Source organism: Kwoniella shivajii, chromosome 6 (assembly GCF_035658355.1).
Source record: "Kwoniella shivajii chromosome 6, complete sequence".
In the NCBI taxonomy this organism is placed as follows: domain Eukaryota; kingdom Fungi; phylum Basidiomycota; class Tremellomycetes; order Tremellales; family Cryptococcaceae; genus Kwoniella; species Kwoniella shivajii.
Genome location: NC_085913.1, coordinates 837,533 through 859,198, shown reverse-complemented (window position 1 = coordinate 859,198; position 21,666 = coordinate 837,533). Strand labels below are relative to the sequence as shown.

The 21,666-nt window shown below is 41.5% G+C and overlaps 9 protein-coding genes across 9 annotated transcripts; 2 read left to right on the top strand and 7 right to left on the bottom strand.

Moving 5' to 3' along the window:
- Nucleotides 1-167: 167 nt before the first annotated feature.
- Nucleotides 168-1,649, bottom strand: IL334_004798 (uncharacterized protein; the record flags this gene model as incomplete). Its single annotated transcript, XM_062936513.1, has 1 exon — nucleotides 168-1,649. The coding sequence occupies one exon, from the start codon at nucleotides 1,647-1,649 to the stop codon at nucleotides 168-170; it is 1,482 nt and encodes a 493-aa protein (XP_062792564.1).
- An 873-nt stretch (nucleotides 1,650-2,522) lies between these two features.
- IL334_004797 (uncharacterized protein) lies at nucleotides 2,523-3,533 on the top strand (the record flags this gene model as incomplete). Its single annotated transcript, XM_062936512.1, has 3 exons — nucleotides 2,523-2,772; nucleotides 2,860-3,041; nucleotides 3,171-3,533. 3 exons carry the CDS (start codon nucleotides 2,523-2,525, stop codon nucleotides 3,531-3,533), a joined length of 795 nt encoding a protein of 264 aa, XP_062792563.1.
- Nucleotides 3,534-4,089: 556 nt separating this feature from the next.
- Nucleotides 4,090-4,842, bottom strand: IL334_004796 (uncharacterized protein; the record flags this gene model as incomplete). The annotated part of the gene is made up of 4 exons (XM_062936511.1): nucleotides 4,090-4,185; nucleotides 4,256-4,367; nucleotides 4,465-4,613; nucleotides 4,816-4,842. 4 exons carry the CDS (start codon nucleotides 4,840-4,842, stop codon nucleotides 4,090-4,092), a joined length of 384 nt encoding a protein of 127 aa, XP_062792562.1.
- Nucleotides 4,843-6,192: 1,350 nt separating this feature from the next.
- IL334_004795 (uncharacterized protein) lies at nucleotides 6,193-6,875 on the bottom strand (the record flags this gene model as incomplete). Its single annotated transcript, XM_062936510.1, has 4 exons — nucleotides 6,193-6,285; nucleotides 6,391-6,484; nucleotides 6,587-6,738; nucleotides 6,849-6,875. 4 exons carry the CDS (start codon nucleotides 6,873-6,875, stop codon nucleotides 6,193-6,195), a joined length of 366 nt encoding a protein of 121 aa, XP_062792561.1.
- Nucleotides 6,876-7,811: 936 nt separating this feature from the next.
- Nucleotides 7,812-8,619, bottom strand: IL334_004794 (uncharacterized protein; the record flags this gene model as incomplete). Its single annotated transcript, XM_062936509.1, has 4 exons — nucleotides 7,812-7,901; nucleotides 8,039-8,126; nucleotides 8,213-8,364; nucleotides 8,542-8,619. The coding sequence occupies 4 exons, from the start codon at nucleotides 8,617-8,619 to the stop codon at nucleotides 7,812-7,814; spliced, it is 408 nt and encodes a 135-aa protein (XP_062792560.1).
- A 1,657-nt stretch (nucleotides 8,620-10,276) lies between these two features.
- Nucleotides 10,277-10,969, bottom strand: IL334_004793 (uncharacterized protein; the record flags this gene model as incomplete). The annotated part of the gene is made up of 1 exon (XM_062936508.1): nucleotides 10,277-10,969. The coding sequence occupies one exon, from the start codon at nucleotides 10,967-10,969 to the stop codon at nucleotides 10,277-10,279; it is 693 nt and encodes a 230-aa protein (XP_062792559.1).
- A 1,849-nt stretch (nucleotides 10,970-12,818) lies between these two features.
- Nucleotides 12,819-14,709, bottom strand: IL334_004792 (uncharacterized protein; the record flags this gene model as incomplete). The annotated part of the gene is made up of 8 exons (XM_062936507.1): nucleotides 12,819-13,076; nucleotides 13,186-13,328; nucleotides 13,434-13,573; nucleotides 13,694-13,843; nucleotides 13,913-13,934; nucleotides 14,003-14,108; nucleotides 14,164-14,286; nucleotides 14,341-14,709. 8 exons carry the CDS (start codon nucleotides 14,707-14,709, stop codon nucleotides 12,819-12,821), a joined length of 1,311 nt encoding a protein of 436 aa, XP_062792558.1.
- Nucleotides 14,710-15,301: 592 nt separating this feature from the next.
- Nucleotides 15,302-19,557, top strand: IL334_004791 (DNA-directed RNA polymerase II subunit RPB2; the record flags this gene model as incomplete). The annotated part of the gene is made up of 9 exons (XM_062936506.1): nucleotides 15,302-15,643; nucleotides 15,712-15,972; nucleotides 16,028-16,315; nucleotides 16,374-16,883; nucleotides 16,940-17,911; nucleotides 17,969-19,090; nucleotides 19,162-19,216; nucleotides 19,285-19,462; nucleotides 19,530-19,557. 9 exons carry the CDS (start codon nucleotides 15,302-15,304, stop codon nucleotides 19,555-19,557), a joined length of 3,756 nt encoding a protein of 1,251 aa, XP_062792557.1.
- A 353-nt stretch (nucleotides 19,558-19,910) lies between these two features.
- Nucleotides 19,911-21,657, bottom strand: IL334_004790 (arginine biosynthesis bifunctional protein ArgJ, mitochondrial; the record flags this gene model as incomplete). The annotated part of the gene is made up of 5 exons (XM_062936505.1): nucleotides 19,911-19,922; nucleotides 19,996-20,257; nucleotides 20,329-20,359; nucleotides 20,425-20,509; nucleotides 20,575-21,657. 5 exons carry the CDS (start codon nucleotides 21,655-21,657, stop codon nucleotides 19,911-19,913), a joined length of 1,473 nt encoding a protein of 490 aa, XP_062792556.1.
- Between the last annotated feature and the right edge of the window lie 9 nt (nucleotides 21,658-21,666).

Below are 21,666 nucleotides of genomic sequence, written 5' to 3'. Positions count from 1 at the left end.
CCAAAAAAAGGTATGTCACCTCGCGGGATTGTCTAACAATTGTTCTGCTTTCATCAATAGCAAAAGAGATGTGTTATTGCTCGAAGATTGTTTGTATGTGATACACAGCGAACGACTATGTGGAATCAGGATATCACATCTCTATCGGGATACAAAATGATGGATTCTTACTTCCCTTCGCAACATATACAAGGTTCCACTCGATCTTGCCTAGTGAATGTCAATGCCTCTATAGCTTCTGCTGACCAACCTTGAGATGTTATCATCCCTCGTACTAATCTCTCCACTTTACCATCCTCTTTTTCGGAGGCCAAAAACTCGTCTTCACTTTGAAGAGACGTGGCTTGATCTTCCAGGTAATTTAACTCAGCATTGACGAAAATATACTTCATATTATTGATGGGCGATTTCCAAGGTAATGATTCAACGATCGTGACTGCTCGATATAATGATTCAGAATCGACCATTAGATTCTCCCAGAATGGATAATCATCGTACTTCCAACACGAACAATGATCAGCGAAAAATAACCTATATGCTTTGATGAACGATGAAGAAGAAGATGAGTGTGAGATAGAAGGTATACTTTGAAAAGTTATATTGTGTATTATAATGTTCTCAATTCCATTGGCGTCATCGTCAATATTATCCTTGTTAGTGATGTTGTTGGTGTTCAAGAAGGAAGATAAGAATGTTTGTAAACTTCTCGACTTATTATATAGTAATGCTGCGTCATAGTTGATCAACTCATAAAATGGATACTCATCGATATTCGCGCGAAATTCTGGTTCATTGCTAATGCCACTCCTATTTGTATGATGTTCTGAAGATGGATAATTCATGTCATCGATATCGATAAAGTGGTTCACTTCCATTGGACGATCTTGTTGATCTTGGTAAGGGTAATCGGCTGAAGGTATGGGTAAGGGTCGAGATGAAGGAGATGGGAACCACATGCAGATATCTTTCGGTTTAATGATTTGTGATAACATATGTATCCTTTCAATTCCACTAATATCTAATTCTAATGCCAGTGATAAAATCAATTCACTTCCAAAGGTGATTTGTTGAATATTTGGAAATAACAATGTAGTCGCTTCGCCGATAGCCTCTTGGGCTGATATGATTGATATTGCAGATGGAAGATCATGAATTGTCAAATGAGTACACTGCTGAAGTAATGATAATTTACGAAAATGCGTTGAAGATGTAGGAAAGAGATATTTACTGAATGCATGATGCTCATTTGAACGCACTGAGAATTTGTAAATCAAAATCAATGCTAGATAAATGAGAGTGAAGTTGACGAATCTAGAGTCAACCGATAACGATGACGATAAATAACACTTACGACCCATTAACCCCTCAAAAACACCATTACCTCTTCTTCCACCTCTCAGAATCAACTTATCGTACCTCAATACAGGTATGAAGATATCGTAGAATGATCTTGAACATTGAACGAGTTTAGCGCCGGATCCCATTTGTGAGTTTTCGGTCAGTATAGAGCGGATCAGTAAGAGTACTTCCCAGGGAAGGGTAGACGGGGTCGAGGCAGTATCAGTTTCAGTACATTTTTTAAGATGGGTTAGTGGGAATAGAGAGGAAGGTGTAGAGATATCAATGATAGCAGGTGTCGTCCAAGACATGATTCTCTTTGATTAGGAGACAGGTACGAATCAAGCTACAAGAATAGGCCGGTAAATAAAGGAAAAAGCACGGCTTTCGAAACCTGATCAAGGGGGAGACGATGGGAGAGATACAAAAAAAGAATCGACGCAAGACAATTTGAGCGTATGTAGAACAAAAGAGAAAGAGGAGGATGACGAAAACAGCCAAAGAAGGAACAGTCAAAGTAAATCTATGCCCGGTTGAAAACGTGTATGTTTTCTTTCACTTTTACTTTTGACTTAACGCATGTGCTTCAATTTCGGATTCGACCGTGGATCAGTGCAGTTTGTACCAGGAAGAGAAAAGAAAAGGGATCTCATTGACAGCGGGGACGAGGGAGTGAGTACCTGGATGTTCGGCATGCTTCACATTTTGCTTCATGCATTTTGCAATACCTCCAGGCTTATTTACAAATTAGAGATATTATTTGCAAGATCCGGTCCAGCTCCTTCCTCCAGAAGATAAACACAGCCCATATCAGGCACATATCAAGTTATACCGTATTCTAGGGCGAGGAAGGAAGCAACCCGATTTATCAGCTTCGTTTTTACGTTGCATCAACCAACGATTACGTGTTAACATCCTCCACCGCCGAACGGGTTTAGTCCAAATCTTCACGAAGAGCCCGAACGATCTGCCGGTTACGTTACGTTCAACTTGTACCTCATGAGTTGAGACGATAAGGCGCATGCATCAATTAGGCCAAAAAGTGTTCATATATATCACGAGGAATTCGTTCTGAGAATTGACGCCCTTACTGACTAATCCCCCTTTTTCGCACCATCTCCAACTTCCCATACGTTTAACATACACTCACTGCACAGCTTCATAACTAAAAAATACGACACAAGATGAATACAGTATTCTTAGGTGCTTCCAAAGGTATTGGTTATTTCACACTGTTAAATTTACTTCAGAATGATAGATCAACAAAAGCAATTTGTTTACTTCGTAAACCTGATTTATTCAACGCCGATGCTAGATTGCAACCTTTCATCGAAGAAGGAAGAATCACAATTGTTAAAGGTGATGCTACCAACGAAGACGATATTAGAAAGTTGTTCCAAGGAGGTAATGTTGATTTGGTAGTTTCTTCAATCGGTAAGTCCCATTGCGAAGTCACTTAAAGATTAATCATGAAACGATATTCAAAGATTGAGCTGCTGACATGTTATTATGAACATATAGGTGGAGCACCAAAAATTACTTGGACAGGATTCAGTATCGATCAACCTCACTTGTGTACTCATGGTTCAATTGCTTTATTGCATGTTCTACAATCGTTGAACCAACCTACACTCCCTCGGGTTATCGTAATTAGTTCAATGGGTATCGGATCAGCTCACGACGATATGTATACGTCAATGAAGGTGAGTAGTCATCTCCGTGAACTTCTCAATCACGGAGATGTCTACAATTCACCCCGGTCTCATACCCGTCATTCGTTCTACACTTAGCAAGAACCATTGAAATCATTGGCTGACTTTTCCTTTCGATAGCTGTTGTATCATTATACTCTAGAAGTACCACATCAAGACAAAATGTCCCTTGAATACTTGTTCCATAAGGCCTCCGTGTCTCTACCCAATATGGTATCACCTAGAGATATTCCACCAAAAACTCTTTTATCCCAAGAAAATATCGATTCCATCAAGGAGAATTTCTTGCCAGAAGTCATCATCGTTAGACCAGCTGCTTTCTTCAGCTCAGATGAGACTATGGCTCCAAAAGAGAAAGTCAGAGTAGAGGAAAAATTGAAGACTTATTCCATCAAAAGGACCGAAGTTGCTAGATTTATCGCCGAAGATTGTATTCCTGGAAATCAAACTTGGGTAAACAAATGTCCTGTTATTGGATATTAGGGGAGAAGAACAAAGGTGAACATCCCTCACTTCGATCTCGCTTTCCGTTTCGTTCTATGCCTTGAAGTGATAGTTTTTGGGCTTCTGGGATTTTTGGGATTTTGATTTTAGTTTGCTTTATGATTCGGACTATATATCGGTTCTTCGATTCTATGCTGATGTTATGCTAATCACTGCCTGGCTGAAAGTGACAATCGTACTTCATATTATTAAAATAACTCACATATGATGCTAGTATACCAATCTGATGAAATGATGTACAGATCCTTATTATACCTCAACAGGTCACTCAGGCCAGAAAAATATCATGGATCTTTGTCTGTCAATAACTTCGGCAATCTAACAGTAGATTCGTTAGCGCTGAATTCATAATCACTACTAAATTGTCAGTTCAGCTAATTGTGATAAGTGCAACTTGCACATCAAGTAATTTTCATCGTCACATTTATTCATCTTTCATCGCTACGTAAGAAACCTAACCATCATCACCACTTTCTCCTGGCTAAGGATTATATGAATTATGGAGATCAATCCAACCATCCATACTCCTCAGCACTTAAGCAGTCATAGGCTCTTCGTCAAGCTCGCATTGGAGGTTGTCTCTCTTGACGTAGATTCGAGCATTGTCGTGCATGTGGAGTTGTTCGGGGGTCTGAGTAAAAAAAATATTCAAGTCAATTGTCGATCTATATGATGATATATTATCAACAGATGAAACTTACTTGATCACCCTTGAGTTTAGTACCTTTTTGTTTGTTGTTACCACCGGAGGTCATCATCTCGGAGGTCATACCAGATTCTGGCTCGTCCTCTCGTCGTTGGTAGTAGAGGAATCTATGAAATGCAAATTTTATTAACATCACTTCAGATGGATGTCAAGTAAGAGAGAATAACCTTATGATGGCATGAGAAGATGTAAAGTAGAACTTACTCAAATTCCTTGAGAGGGGTAGAAGGTTCCTTAGCCTTGTGCCATTCCTCGAAGAGGGTGTTGAATTTGTCTTTCATCTCCATGGTGGTAGTGAATGGGTTGTTGTCACAGACGGGTCGACCAGATTCGACTCGTTTGATCTCGTAAACCTATTCAGCCAAATAGCATGTTATCAACGTGTTCAAACATGGAGTGATGGATGATGATGCGAGATTGAAACAATATTGAAGAAGTCGGTGAAGGTAAAGATGGGTGAAATGTAGAACGAAGTCAAGGGGAAGACAAGTGATGAGACAAGGATAGGTGTTGGTGAAGGTGGTGAAGATCATAATTAGGAAGTTAACTACTCACGGTGATTCTGATTTCTTGAGTAGACATTCTGTAGAAGTAAATTATGTACGGTTTGGGAGTTGGTTGAGTGATAGAATATGAAGAACTGTTATCTTTTTATTTTTGCGGGATGAAGAAAGAAGAAAGAGGAAAGAGAAATCGAGATGTACTTTGAGGGGTATATATACCTTTTCCCGATCGCTCAGAGAAGGTCACATTTGGGGATTTCTACTAAGAGGATGACGAGGACGATGACGATGTAACAGATTCAGAGATGACTTGATAGTCAAGATCAATGATGACATCCCCATGAAGTTGTGTCAACCACCCCAAACGTCATGACCATCAACTGGTGATAATGCTAACTATATACTTTTCTTTATCGTGACGCACGTACCTGCTGTTTCATCAGGTGATTGTGAGATGACTAGTGTGGTTTCCAGGTCCAAAGGATGGGGATGGTGTAACGATTCGCGAAGAAGAAAGATCAAAGAATGGAGGAAAGGGGGAAGGAGAGAGGTCATACAATTTCTAGTGGAAGGACGATGGAATGAATGTCATCGTTACCCTTTCGAGAAAAAGGAAAAGAATGATCTGCCACTTGATTTGATACACTCTATTCTCACTTACTTACCTTTACCCTGTTGACTATCTCTTTTTAAGTGATCAAATGCTTGACAAAAGCTGTATTAAATGATGGGAATGAACTTCAAAAGGATGTTGCCAAGAGAGGCGCACGGTTCCCCATCATCTTGGATGGTCTGGTAGATCCGAATTTGAAGAGAAACAACCGTTCAGTATTTGATGACGTACCCTCTTATCGGATTACGAATTACAATCTAATAGACCGACTGATACGTGTACTTCGGCTCGGGATCCTTCATATGTTCCCCGGGGTGGTCAAGATGTAAGGTGGTATATGTGTTTGATTTTACAGTATTGCTCATAACGATAGCGCTGAGCAGCCGAGAGATCCAATCTGCCACTACGTCAGAGTTACTCAAAGAATCTGCTTATCTTCGAGTTTTCTTGCATCCGACAAAGTCTCTCAATCAATCAAAGCAGCGTCGATGAGTGAAGGCAGCACATCTCCGCAACGGCTGAAAGTGAATCCTCATATCTCACTCGCAAGATGGCTAGAGTTCCGGAAAAACTTAGCTGGAAATGTAGTATTCAAATCCTTAGCCATGACACCAAGGAGTGGAAAAGAAGTCATCATGCAAGCTGGTCGACGTAGCGCCTCTTGATTTCAAACCAGATTTTCTGTGCTCTATGCAAACGTCATGTTTCACCTCATACATCAGTCATCTGCTCTCGCCGGCCAATTGGTCTACAATCATACTTTCTCGGAATCACCAGATATCACCGCAGTGATGAATTCCGCATAAAGACGGTCATCTAAGCGTCAGCTTTGAACTCTTCTTCGTCGTGGTGGTGCTTTCTCTTGACCCAGAGAGGGACTTGACCAGAAAAGTCGTGGGACTTGGGGGTCTATTGGTGAAACCCATAGATTCAGCTTGTGGAATTTGGGAAGTTGACGGGTAGACAGAACACGTTTCTGCCGATGTGGAGAAGAAGAGAGATACGTTTACTCACATCATCGGGATTGATAATCACTGGATTATTGACCGGTCCAGGACCGCCACCTGAAGGAATAGGGTGTGGGCTTCCAAGAGGGTAGAAGATGAATCTGCGAGAAGGGGGGGATGGTAGATCAGCACCAAAGGCAGACTGCTTTGAGTATGCTGGGAAACTGATCTAAGAGTAGTTAGAGAGCAGCTGATTTACTCACTCGAAGCATTCAAGGGGTTCTCTTTGATGATGGTGTTCATGCCATCTCTTGAAGATAACACTGAATTCTTGATCCCAAGCCATGACGGTAGAGTAAGTGGATGGCTTATTATGTTCACTAACGATAGTGAGGTCTTTGGGAATCTCATGGATCTATCATGCATAATCAGACACTGATCAGTGGGTGGCGAACGATGGTTAGGTAGGTCAATGCAATTGAATGATTCTCGAGACTTTGGTATTCGCCAACAACTCATCTCGACCTGAACTTCGATGTGAATTTCACTCATACTGAAAGACCTTTAGCGGATATTCGAAATTCAAGTTGGTATGTGAAGGTGAGAGTTGGAGAGTAAAGAAACAAAAGGGGATGATGGCAATGAAGTCATTGATGAAGAAGACAACAGGGATTATAAGCAATATACACCGACTCATCAGCACGTTGGCCAGCATCACAGTAATCGGTCATAAGATACCCGGAAGCCGAATGACCGTGAATAAATAGTATCCCAGTAACATGATACAGAGGGTGCTTTTGTGTGCATGATGAACACTCAAAGGATGGGGAAAGAAGTGGTGTTTGCTACCCGGTAAACCGAGAATATAGGCATGAGAATATCAAGGTGTTTGAATCAAGGATCATTTGAACATATGTGAGGTGAAAAGATGTACTGTAAACTCGCCACATTATTGCGCCACATATCATGACATAAGTCGTGAGCTTAATACTGCGACCGAGCATTCAAATCCACAATTGATCGTGAAACGGTGACAAACGCTGCAAAGAGAGTCACGATCCTGCAATGATATCGGAACTCGACTGACTGAGGGTGAAGCATCCATGAGTCTGCCTCGTGAGGAAAAATTACCAAATCCTCTTACCTGTGTCACCATATTAATCTCATCGGATAGTAAGAGTAACGTTCAAGAATTCGAAGACCAAGCCAATTCACCGAGCCGATCATTACAGAGCTGGTATACTTAAAATAGATCTTAAATTGAGAGCCATTCATTCCTTTCACATTTTCTTCTTCCCTCACATCTAGAAATGCATTTAGACCGCTCATATTTAGAGGCAGAAGGAGAGTTTTTTTTTTGCGGATTACCATCAGCTGAAGCGCACCATTCCTAATCTAATATCTGGTACCGCACTATGGATGGGACCATGCAAGGTACTTTACTTCTTGCTGTTTATCCATATATCAGAAGGACTATAGTAAGCTATGTCATTGTTTCTCGATGTTTGGTCGCGGGAGGATAATCAGAGATCTAGCGAAGATTATCGCTCCATCTTGCAAGTTGATCGAAAAAGGGGTCTACAAGACAAATGTCAGTTCAGAGTTCTTCCCCCTCCAGAACACTGGTTGCGCAGCACGTAAAAATGAGCCAATCCATTGTGAATGGTGAGAGTAAGTGCACAGAGGCTTCTGGCTCATGCACAAACATAGCTTACTTGATCTCGTCCAAGTTGCTGAGGTTCATTCTGTCCTTTCTTCGGTCTCGAAAATGGAGTAGGATGATTCGATGGATATTTGGCATAGCTAGATCAAACATACTTGTTCAAAAAACGAGCCTGGAAAGGGGACGCCGGTTGATCTTGTGGGATTCCCCATTAAATTGAACTCACAACCATGATTTGAAAGGTACAATTTCATCATTTTCTCTCTCCCAAGCTTGAAATAGGGTTTCAAAAGGTTCATTTATTTCTAATACGTATGGACCATGGGAAGGTGAAAGAGTAGCTTGTCCGTCACGGTCGAATCTGATGATTTCCCTAATCTGGATTGGAACAGAGATCATGGACACGGCAAAAATTAGTTGAAGGGAAGTGAAAGAATTGGCATCCAGAATGATTGAGTAAATGTAAGAAACATTCGTTATTAGCTTGGTCCCCTTCGTACCTCTCGATATACAGACCTGAGGACAAGAGATGTGATGTTAAAATAACCAACTCACCCATACAGTAATCTGCTTTCCAGACTCGATACTCTCGTGCTTGATTTTCCTCTTCTTGCGCTTGACTTTATCCTCCATGCCTAGCAACGCGGGGACAGGAGATTCAATGTCCGTGGAGAATATCGTTCAATGAAAATGGGACTGTGATCGCTGAAGCTGCAAGAATGAGGTTGAAGATAATTGCTTTCCGAGTAACTGATCGCCTACCAAGAGGCAGAAACTTGGTTAAAAACAACGACGTAATCTAGGGATGGTCCTGGATGTGAATCTAGTAATTCTTGTGTGCCGAGTACTAAGGTGTATCGCAGAGATGTGGGCCGTTGATTATGACGCTGAGGTTTACGTACCCGAATTGACGGTTAGGTTGATTGAGCTAGGAATGTATAGGTGACGGATCTGGTACTAGATTAGATACAGTAAGAGAATTGTTGATCAAATGACCTACTTCACCTTAAAGCTTGAGTTGGTATAGAATGGATTGGGTCACAGATGACCAGTAGATACCTTGATGAATTCATCCAAAAGTAGAAAAGAAAGAAGAAGGTTTGAGGAACATGATAGTTACACACAACTATCACTTTCTGGAGACAAATTTACTCTTTTTCGAAAAAGGTATTTGAATTTGCCACACTCCTCACCCATTTTTATCGAACCTGAAAAGGATGACTAAACTACAATAGCTTCTCGTATCTGTACTAGATACTTGGTCTATTGATCAAGGTACAGTAATTATATAGGTACAACGATACTCAGGTACGCCCATGTGATGGTGATGTTGGTTGGACCAAGCGTAACCATCGTCATCTGCGGTGCATGGACTACCAACACAATCAACCTTCCTGCCTTAATAAGAGAATAGTCGAAGAGTGTATATCAGCATATATTACGTATCTCCAAGCGAGATATGGTAGCAGGGTGATGGGAGAAACCAGGAAGCAAAACAGACGTTGTTGCGATGACTGCAGTAGATAGGAACAGGAACCACAAAGCACCAATCGCTTGGTTATTGAGGTACATACAAGAATAAAACATGATTCACTTAAACTGCAACTCAATCTCGATCATGCTTATTAAGCTATTTGATCGAAAGGTGCCACTCGTTTTGTCCTATTTTCAACTCGTTGGACAATTTCACTGAAAATCGTTTCTTTATCATTGTATGTCCAATTGGAATGAGATGCCTAGAATCGTGGAGATTTGATGCGGCTCGTATAGCTGATGATGCTGAGGGACAAGCCATGACGAACTAGATGAGAAGAGCTGACAATATCTTCGAATAGATACATGTCCAGCCCTGTCACCAAGATATTCAATATGTGCACCATGGATCATCATATGATTAGACATGCATAATTTACAGAGGTTTCAGAAGAAGCCCTGGTTCTGAGACGTAATGCTATGGGATCGTATAGTATAACAAATGAAGCTAGTTTCATAAATATGCTATATCTGTTAGAGATATGCTTTGATTGAGATGTAAAGGAGAAAGGATGTCTGTGAATGCGAGATATACAACAAAAAATGCTAGAGTTTGATTTCTATGCTATAAAAAGCTCCAAAGGTGTATTGTGAAACGGTGAAAAGGTATGAAAGTAACAAGCGTGAGGACCATAACTAACCTCAGCTTGTATTATTATCCAATTAAACCCAAAAGAACGAAAAGAAAAATTGGCATCCCCTCGCCGAGAACCTCTCTTTCGAGATCGAATCTTGTGAAAAAGATCCAAACCTGAAACTAATTAGCATCAATGTCCATTCCTTCCGATAACGAGGTTGTAACATCTTCAACCCATTGATCGTTTTCTTTCCTTTTATTCCATTGACCAAAATAATCCATTTCTGTAAGGTTCCCAATCCCACTTGCGTTATCATTCCCATTTCCACCAAAGCCACTGACACCGTTATTCTGGTTATCGTCGTCCCTCTGCTTTAATATTCCGTTTCCGTTTCCATGTGAACCGACAGGAGAACAAGGTGGAGCGGGTGGTAAATTCTTACATAATGGAACGAAGAAAGCGTGAAATCCTTTTGCTTTTTCCACTTTAACCTCTAAACTCATTTGAACATTTTTCTGCTTTTGAGAGGTAGATCCTGATGGTTTTTTCATTGATTTAGGTCTCGTTATACGGTGCGATTGACTGTGCGTTATCACAGGTGGTCTAGAATTATTTGTCGTTATCGTAGTACATGATGAAGAAGATGTGAGTGTTATAGGTGTTGATGGAACGGAATGGGAATGATGTATAGGTGTAGGTTGAGAAGGACCGGAGATACTCGTTATGGGTGAAGTTGAAAATGTTCCATATACTTGTCTGGAGAATGTAAGTGGCATCGTTGGTGAAAATATTGGTGATTGAGTGTGGGAGTGGGAGCGAGGTGATTTGTGCATGAAAGGTGATTGGGGTCTTGAAGTAGGTTCACAAAGCATTCTGATGTGTTCTGGATAGGTAGATTTGAGTGAAGGATTGTTGAAGTGTAGCTGGCTATGTCAGACCTTTGAGAGAAAGTCAGTGAACATTTGAGCAAAGAGATGAGATGGTATGTGAATCACTCACTGTATATTCTGACGAGGGCGCAGTCGTTGATGTTGATGGTGATAGTATAAGGTGGTACGTTGAAAGGGAATCCTTTGTGGAAATCTCTTTTAGATGCGCCGTTTTGACCGTTGATCCTTGCTTGATGGAGATGTGTAGGGATTCGATATGGGTCCGAGCGAATTTTTTTTTCTTTTTTTGTTCTTTTTGTAAAAATGCAAATTCCTTTTGAAAAGTGAATGAGTGAAGAATGCGTGGTCAATGATGCAAAGATGTAAGAGTAGAGATGGATTAAACGAAAATCCTTCTTGCTCTTTTCACTTGTTCTACGTTTGTTCAGCTTTCCCGGCGGTAAGAGCGAAGATGTGTGGTGGAAAAATGTCTCACCAAAATCAACCTTCTTTGTCTTTATTCCTATTTGACGTGGACGTTTATACGAGTGTAAAATATTATTTGTAAGTGATTTAGTACAGTTTCGTTCGCGTGTAATATCAGGGAAACAACACGCGCCTCTCTTAACATAGGACAATTGTTTAATAACAGATTCAGGGTTTAGCAGGTAGGGGGGTAGGACGCCTCTTTGGTTAAAAAAAAAAACAGCTTTGGCGGCTTTGAACAGCTGGATGTCAGGGCAATACTTTCAGTCTTTAAATGCAAGGGAAAAGGTGTGGGTGGGGCGAATTATAAAACTTTTGGGGTGGGGTGGACAAACTAAGGAGTGATACGCGAGGTCGATTGGTACGCTGCACAAGAATGTTCAAGTATCTTATGATATTTGCAGCGGCTGAATAGACCAGAGATTGAAGATGGATTGAGATGACAGAGATGAAGTAAAATGACAAAGAGATGAAAGAGCATCAACCAGCAAAGGTTTATGTATATAGTACTGCAATCCCATTGAGAAGTCAATGCTAAATATTGAAGCGGAGACTCAAATTGATAACGAATAGAATAGCAATGTCTACCCAGCGCTCGTGATACAAGAAACATCACCTTCTTATCTTTCGAAACGGGAATGAGGCATCAAAGGATCGGCAAGTATATGATATCAAAACTGAACTATCTGAACTGGCGACGAGAAGGCATTGTAGCGTACCATCATACTAGGGTTCTTCGATACTACTGTCGTTGAGGTGTCCTATCGTACATCATAACTACCATCTGCATTGCTGACTTTAGGAGCAGGTGCAGCTGCGCTCCTACTTTGGGCCCTCAAGGTGCAATCGAGTCGATATCGTTGTATCCTATACGATACCTAATCATTCACTCCTTTCACTTGGTTGAGTCGCATCTCCAAGCCATCGTCTTCGTTATAGTTCACGTGCGATAAACTCAGCACCGAGGCTTTCGGTATCGCCTGATGAAGTACATGTATATAAATCATCTCCGTCACAATCGGTCAAAATTCTCACGAGAAACTCAGCTTTCAAATGGAAGCATCAGATCGTACTCGGCCGGATCTTGTTGACTGTCTTCAACCTTGCCAATAAGCTGGCTTTGCGAGATCTTCCGATTTGTCGATGTAGACTTTGAATGTGCTAAATCTGTGTTACTGCCACTGAAGTACTTCGATGTTTTGAGTGATCGTGTGATCGTGTGAATCATGAATGAATGGAGGTAGTTTATCTCCCTGGTCCAGCCATTGATGCGTCGAAAGCAAGGTTATACACATCATGCATACATAGATCACCAATGAAAAAAACCATGTCGGGGAAGTCGTCCATATAACCATGCAAAAACCTATTACACCCTTCCTGCCATTCTTCTGGATTTCCCAGGTCTTCCCCCGCTACCACCACCACCACCCCCACCTCTACCGCCACCGCCACCTCGTCCACCACCACCACCTCTTCCTGCACTACCACCTCGTCCGCCTCTTCCGCCCCTACCAGGCTTACCACCACCGTAGGAAAAGTCATTCGTACTTTCTCTGGTATTTTGTTTATCCCTTCGAGATGATCCACCAAGAGAATATTTAGAATCTCGAACATGTCGAGGCATCTAAGCAGAACAAGTCAGTCAGATTCAAAAGTTAAGAGATAATTTTCTACAGTCTCAGAAGAGACTCGGCAAATGAAGGTGAAGGTAAAGTGAAATTATCAGAACTCACCTTTCCCTTTTCTCCACCTCGTCCTCCTCGTCCACCTCTACCGCCGGAAGCACGCTCTGATTTGCCCTCGATAGCATCATCAACGGCAATACCAAATTGATCGTCGTCCCCATTCTCCCCAAGTTCCATACCTTCCTGTCGTTCTGCGAGACAGGTGAAAACATCAGTTGGAGGTTGAAGACACACAAGTCACGGGCAAAGAGGTGACAATCAACAGAGCAGGAAGTTGAGCCAGAACAGAAACTTACTTCTCTTGAGACCTGAGACTCTGTCTTGGAATTGCTTTTTGTCTTGCTCCCTTTGCTTGAGCTTCTCGTGTTGGATTTGTTTTCCAAATTTCTTGAGTTCTCGTTGTTTCTTGGCTGCTTCGGATTTCTTGATTCCTTGGCTGTTTTCGTGATACACAAAATATCAGCTTGCCTGATCGATTTCCACAGACCGATATCAAGGACGGCCGATCAAGGAGGAGATATAATTTGAAATAGGGTAAAAGCGAGAAATAACTAACGATTCTTCAACAAGTTTCGACCTAACTCTCTCCATGTGTTCATCGGATTTCACCATTTCAGCATAGTAGTCTGCAGGTCGAGAGAACGGTATATCGTGCTTGGCAGCGAATTTCTTCGCTTGAGGTATACAGTCAAGGGCTATCTTATAGCTAATGGAACAATCGGTAGGCTGTCAGCTGAAAGTACAGGTCAATTCTGGACCGCAGATTGCTACGTACAATGCCATCTCTCTTTGTAAATCTGGCGAAGCAAGTCGTCAGCTCGCACGACATAGTGTAAATAACAAGTGAAAAATGAAGCTGACTCACCATCACTTGGGTCAACATCTACAATCTCTTTGCTGTTCAACACCAGATGTTCGGGCCATGGCAGACTGGTGACTTTAATAGTATCGATGACCGTCCGCATGGCAGGCTACAGCAGCACATCAGCTTGTGAGGAAGCTTCTTTACATACAATCAGAGCTCACCTTGTTATTGATCGTGACCTTTCGCATAGGGACAGCATCTTCATCAACCGAAACATCGGAGTTTAAACCATCAAGTGAGATAGCATCTTCGTCAGCCTTCTCGTTGATTATTGTGTTGTCAACCTAATCGTTACGTGAGCATGAGCTAAGTACTATATGTCCGAGAGCTTAGCTCACCTCGCCATCTTCTTCTCCGTCTTCTTCCTCGCTCTCCTCATCCGATAATGCTTCTTCACCAGAGATCATCTCCTCATCATCGTCCTCATCTTCGTCTTCTTCTTCATCTTCTCCGTCTTCCTCATCTTCATCATCTCCTCCTCCTAGCAGAGCCTTTTCGAATTCGTCCAAATCTTCCTCGTCGACCAACTCCATCAGTCTCTTGATACCCTCTTCGCTAACTCCATAATCATCTTCATCTTCACTGCTGTCTTCGTCTTCGATTTCCTCCCCTATTTTTTTTTCTGTTATAGATTTGGTGGCCAGTTCTTTAGCCTTGCCTTTCCCAGCTGAAAGCTTCCTTGTGTCTTTTTTGCTCAATGTTACCATCTTTTCGATGTCGTTGATATGAGTTGATATATACTGAATACTTGAATATACCAAAATTATCTCAAAATATCAAAAGTGATTTTCAAAATTCTTGCAACCGGATCTTGTGGGAAGGGTGGAGGTTCTATACTGTTTGAAATGGTGCCACACCCTCGGCAATACGGGATTATATTGCTTGTAAGCATGCTTGTCGCTTCCTGTCCATCCCCAAGTCAAGTTGTAGATTCATAAATCGTGAATTGCTATTGCTATCTCCAATCCTCCTCATCCTCGTATATCAGTTTATCATCTACCTAAAACACGTCCGACAGCAGAAGACCAAGACAGGCTGCGCTTCACAATAGAAGGAGAATCAACTCCAGAAAAAGCTCGCTCTCTTCGACTCTCGCTCGTCGCGTGATAGCCCTCTCTTCTCGTTTCTATATCCTTCATTCAGTTCTATTTCTCACTTGATCCTAAGAGCTTTGGATAGTTGGGATTGTGTAAAAAAAAAGCTACAAATAATGGATGCAGGTGAATATCATTTCTCTCTTCTTCTTGTTTTCTCAGCAATGTAGCAATTGCTACAACATGTTTTGATGCAGATCACACTATGTCACAAGAACCAAATAATGCTGTTATCGATGATGGATTCTCTTACGATCCAAATTACGATTATACCCAAAATGCAAGTCAAGATGTAAAAGTAGATGATGATTTGAAATATGGTATAGATGGTGATATGGAAGGAGAGGAGGAAGAAGAAGAACCTATTAGTCAAGAAGATTATTGGACTGTCATAAACGCTTTCTTTGATGAAAAAGGTTTAGTAAGACAACAGTTGGAATCATTCAATGAGTTTATCGAGAATACAATGCAGGAGATTGTAGACGATCATTCAAAAATGACTATGGATCAGTTCACACAATATACGGGTGTAGCAGGCGATGAAACTGTAAGTCAGACAATCCACTTTCACAACCGGTGCCACGTATGGGTATAGCTTACCTTTCAATGATGTAGAAACGATATGAAATCTCATTTGGACAAATCTATCTCGCTCGTGTAAATCATACTGAAATGGATGGTAGAACAAATATGCTTTTCCCCCAAGAAGCACGTTTACGGAATCTAACATATTCAGCTCCACTTTACGTTGATATCAAGAAGAGGATACTGACAGCTTCCGGCGTGGATGACCCAATTGAGGCGGACTGGAGGCCTGCTGTTGGATCTGATGGTGTACCAGAAGGTGTGGAAGAGGATAAGGCGTCCATCGGAAAAGTGAGCCCATATCCATTACAGCCCGAAATGCTCAAACCGATGTCCACTTCTATAGGTACCTGTCATGGTCCGATCAAATTTCTGTCTTTTACATAATCTTCCTGACGACCAATGTCATGATATCGGAGAGTGTCATTACGACCAAGGTGGTTATTTCATCATTTCAGGTTCAGAGAAGGTTCTAATTGCGCAAGAGAGAATGGCTACGAACCATGTGTTCGTCTTCTTGAAAGCCGCTCCTTCTAGATGGACGTACTTTGCGGAGATCAACAGTCAGAAAGAGAAGGGTGGAAAAGTAGCTGCTCATTCCGAAGTCCGGCTGTATCAACGAGTACAAGGACAAGTGAGTAGAGCAGCGAAAATCGTATCAGATCAATTCCTATAGCTAATCTTGGCTCTAGTCCGGTGGTGTCATTCGTGTATCTCTACCTTACACCAAAGTCGATATTCCCCTTGTAATCGTATTCAGAGCTCTTGGTATTGTCCCAGATCGAGATGTTCTCAATCACATTTGTTTCGGTCCTAATGATGAAGCGTTACTCGAATACCTTCAACCTTCTATCGAAGAATCATTCGCGGTACAAGACCGAGAGACGGCTTTGGATTTCATTGGTCGAAGAGGTCAACATGAAAAAGCTCCTAGAGCTCAACGTCAACGAGCTGCCTTCGATATCCTCCACAAGGAATTCTTGCCTCATGTATCCACCGCTGAGGGTTTCGAATCCAAGAAAGCATACTTCCTCGGTTATATGGTTCATCGATTGATTTCAGCTGCTATGGGTAGAAAAGAATTAGATGATCGAGATCACTTTGGTAACAAGCGTTTGGATTTGGCTGGCCCCTTGATGGCTGAGATGTTTGGTCACATGTTCCAGAAATTGAGAGAAGATATGTATAGATATTTGAAAAAGGTGAGTGCCGTAAATTCATATCCCTTGATCTCGTGCTGATAAGCGGTTCCGTTCAGTGCGTTGAGACGAATAAAGCTTTCGCCTTGAACACTGCAATAAGGCCGAACAGTATCACTGATGGTCTAAAATACGCTTTGGCGACCGGTAACTGGGGTAAACGAGGCAATACAAGAGCTGGTGTTTCTCAAGTGCTCAATCGATATACTTTCGCTTCTACACTTTCTCATTTGCGACGTACAAACACTCCCATTGGTCGTGACAGTAAGGCGGCTAAACCTCGACAACTGCACAACACTCATTGGGGTATGGTTTGTCCTGCTGAAACACCTGAAGGAGCTGCGTGTGGTTTGGTCAAAAACTTAGCTCTCATGTCGTATATATCGGTTGGTTCGTACTCAGCTCCAGTGATGGAATTCTTAGAAGAATGGGGTTTGGAAGAATTGAACGAATATCAACATGCCCCACAAGCAACGAAAATCTTCGTCAACGGTGTGTGGATGGGTATACATCGAGATGCTCCTACATTACATTCGAATCTATTACAAATGCGAAGAGGTGGTCAACTCAAACACGAGGTGTCTATCGTTCGAGATATTCGAGAAAGGGAATTGCGGTTATATACCGATGCTGGTAGATGTTGTCGACCATTATTCATTGTAGATCATCCTACTCAAAGTCTCAGACTCAGGCGAGCACATATCGATCGTTTGGAAGAAGCTGGAGAAGAAGGGGCATTGGCTGGTGCATGGGATCAGTTGTTATCAGAGGGTATTATCGAATACGTTGACGCATCTGAAGAGGAGACCATTCTCATTGCGATGACTTCTGAGGACCTGGAGAATGCCAGAAGGAAGAACAATAAAGAGGAGTTGGTCAAAGATAGGGCAGCACATGATTTAGAGTCTTTCGATCCTACAGCGAGAATCAAGAGTACAGTGTTCAGTAAACAATATACGCATATGGAGATCCATCCAAGTATGATCTTAGGTGTCTGTGCTAGTATTGTACCCTTCCCCGATCATAATCAAGTAAGTCAAAGTGATTTTCTAGGTATACGCGTCATCATGCTAATAATCCTCTTTCAGTCTCCCCGTAATACCTACCAATCTGCGATGGGTAAACAAGCGATGGGAGTTTTCCTCACCAATTATCAACTTCGTATGGATACTATGGCAAATATTCTGTACTATCCTCAAAAACCTCTTGCTACCACTCGATCGATGGAATACCTCAAATTCTCAGAACTTCCTGCAGGTCAAAATGCTATCGTCGCCATCATGTGTTATTCTGGTTACAATCAAGAAGATTCCGTCATTATGAACCAATCGTCCATTGATAGAGGTTTATTCCGTTCGTTATATTACCGATCGTACACCGATACTGAGAAAATGAAAGGTATGATCAAAGCGGAGACCATTGAGAAACCTGATCGAAACGAGACGTTGAGGATGAAACATGGATCAAGTGATAGATATGCCAAATTAGATGTAGATGGTTTGGTCAGTCCAGCTACCAATATCAATGGAGATGATATATTGATTGGTAAAACTGCACCTTTACCTGAAGAAAGTGAAGAACTCGGTCAAAGAACTCAACTTCACCAAAAGAGAGACATTTCTACCCCATTGAAGAGTACGGAACAGGGTGTTGTAGATCAGGTCATGCTGACAACCAATGGAGAAGGACATAAATTCGTTAAGATCAGAGTGAGATCAACTCGAGTACCTCAAATTGGTGACAAATTCGCATCTCGACACGGTCAAAAAGGTACTATCGGTATCACATATAGACAAGAAGATATGCCTTTCTCTGCAGAAGGCTTGGTGCCTGATATTATTATCAACCCTCATGCTATTCCATCGCGAATGACAATTGGACATTTGGTTGAATGTCTACTATCAAAAGTATCAACTTTAACAGGTGCAGAAGGTGATGCAACACCTTTCACTGAATTGACTGTCGAAGCGGTATCAAAGGTTTTGAGACAGAAAGGGTATCATTCAAGAGGATTCGAAGTTTTATATCACGGTCATACAGGTAAAAAACTTCAAGCTCAAGTCTACTTTGGGCCAACGTATTATCAAAGATTGAAGCACATGGTAGATGACAAAATTCATGCGAGAGCTAGAGGTCCATTACAAATCTTGACTAGACAACCTGTCGAAGGTAGAAGTAGAGATGGTGGTTTACGATTCGGTGAAATGGAGGTGAGCTATATATCCTAAAAATGATATGAACATAGAGACAACGCTGATGAATTCCGTTTGCGTACTAATAGAGAGATTGTATGATCTCACATGGTATCGCTGGTTTCCTAAAAGAAAGGATGTATGGTGGGTATTTTTGTATTCTATTCAACGATACATAAAGACAACCCAGGCTGATTATTCGTGAACTTTAGATTCATCCGACGCTTTCCGAATACATGTTTGTGATATTTGTGGTTTAATGGCAGTCGCCAATTTGAAAAAACAAGAATTCTATTGCTCAGTCTGTAGGAATAGTACACAAATCTCGCAAGTGTATATACCATACGCTGCGAAACTGTTATTCCAAGAACTTCAAGCTATGAATATAGCGTGAGTCTTTGCGTTTGATTCGGAAGGAAACATGAGAAAGTGACTGACTCCATGAAAATGGTTTTAGTTGTCGAATGTATGGTGAAAGTGATTAAATACATTTAAAAGCCCAAAACGTACCTTGGAAACGGGGAAGAGAGTATAGGGTGAGGGGATATTAAGAATCGACTATTTTTGCATTGGGGAATCGTGAATCAAATTTATATCTCATCTATCTATCCAGTGTCCTGAATAATCCAAGAGACGATTTAGGTAACATGCATCAACAATAAAGGGAATTCACCAAGCTCCTGATGGTCGATGTATATTCCATTCACATTTTGTCGATTTCTGTTTGACCAGAAACAGCATACTCTTACGATATTGTACGGACACATAGCTCATTGAGCCCATTCAGATGCATAGATAATGTCATAAATTCTTCTCGATTCTCTTCCCAGTTGATCATTTAACTTCGATACTATCATCAAGAGCCATGTCAATTAGTATAACTCCCTAATCGAAAGCCACACTATGAATTCAGTTGCACTCACACTTCCATTAATGGTAACGTATTCATGTGAGAAATCGCAAGTCCAAACCTTGGCTTCTTCCTTTCCATCTCCCAGATCAATTTCAATTTCCAAATCTTCTTCTTTCAAAAGTTCACTAGCTCGTGCTTCGTCAATGTTCGCTTCTGGCTCACCATTGGTCAAAAGTCGCAATGGCTCAGTATTGGATGATGATGATGGGGGAAGGAAGGATACTGATACTGAAGTAGGAGAAATTGGGTTGGGCGAAAGAGGGGTGTAGCCGCTATTTATCGAATGTATGACTTCATCAGTGAGGAAGTTCGACTGATATTGATTTCATGGATCATGACTCACACAGCACACAAGATTCGACCCCAATTGGCATCTAGAGTGATTTACAGATAGCTGTCAGATTACCTCTCCGAACCGACTGATTCAGCTACCACTCACCTTCACCGTACATTGCAGTTTTGAACAAGCTTGAATTGGCTACACTCTTCGCAACAGCATTCGCTACTTCGTAGGTAGGTGCGTTCTGTGTTGGACGTTTTCAGTGAGAACATCTCAGTATGATCAAAGCAGTATGAAGCTTGAACTCACCTTGACACAGATAGTAACGAACTTAGTGGCTCCTTCGCCATCTCTAACAACCAATTGAGCTAATTCTTCTGCGAATTCTCTCAGTTGTTCTTTGAATATAGCGAATTCTTGAGGATTTTCATTTTCCGTTAATTCTTTCATTTTTTCAGCCGTTTCCCTTCCTTGATGATCTGTTGAACCTGCAGCGCCATTTGCCAGACATAGTATAGTATCATTTGTTGACATATCACCATCGACTGTTATATTGTTAAAACTTCTGTCGACAGCATAATTCAGAGCGTTTTGTAAATCTTCTGGATGTATAGCTGCGTCAGTTGCTATAACACCTAATAAAGTCGCATGAGGTGGTTGAGGTGGTCCCATCGAAGGTGCAATCATTCCTGCGCCTTTATCTATTCCAACTAGTCTAACTAACCTATCGCCTAATTTAAACGTTTTAGCTCGTAACTTGGGAAATGTATCTGTCGTCATGAATGATTTTGATAAGTCCAGCCATGATTTAGGTGAATCGTCGAGGGTCTGAATCAAGCCAGGGATCTTTTCTAATATAGATGAAATCGGTAAATGTTGTCCAATGACTCCAGTTGACATCACTAATGTACCCGCATCACTTTCTTTCGCATCAGAAGGAGGTAATTGTGAAGTAGTTGATTTTGACATTGACCAAGCATCTTCTAGACCTTTTTTACCTGTGACAGCATTCGCACAACCTGAATTTATTATGAATCCTCTTGCTCTACCATTTGAAGAACGAAGTAACTCAGATGTAACGGTTACTGGAGCAGCTTTGAATACGTTTCTTGTCATACATGCAGCAGCTGAAGTGGGTGTATCAGAGGTTGAGACTAATATACCTAGATCCAACGCTCCTGATTTCTTCTTGATTCCAGCATGAGTGGAAGAAACGCTATATCCTAATGGGAACGCTTCAGGTGAGTACGTATGAACATAATGATCTTTTGATGGAGGTGGTTTGTTAGGTGTGACTGCTGTACCAGCTGAAGTAGTTGCGCTTCGAGTCAAAGTGGGAATGACTGCTGTTACTCGGCTCACAGCAGAATGTGAAGGAAGTAGCGGAGGCATCTTGATGGC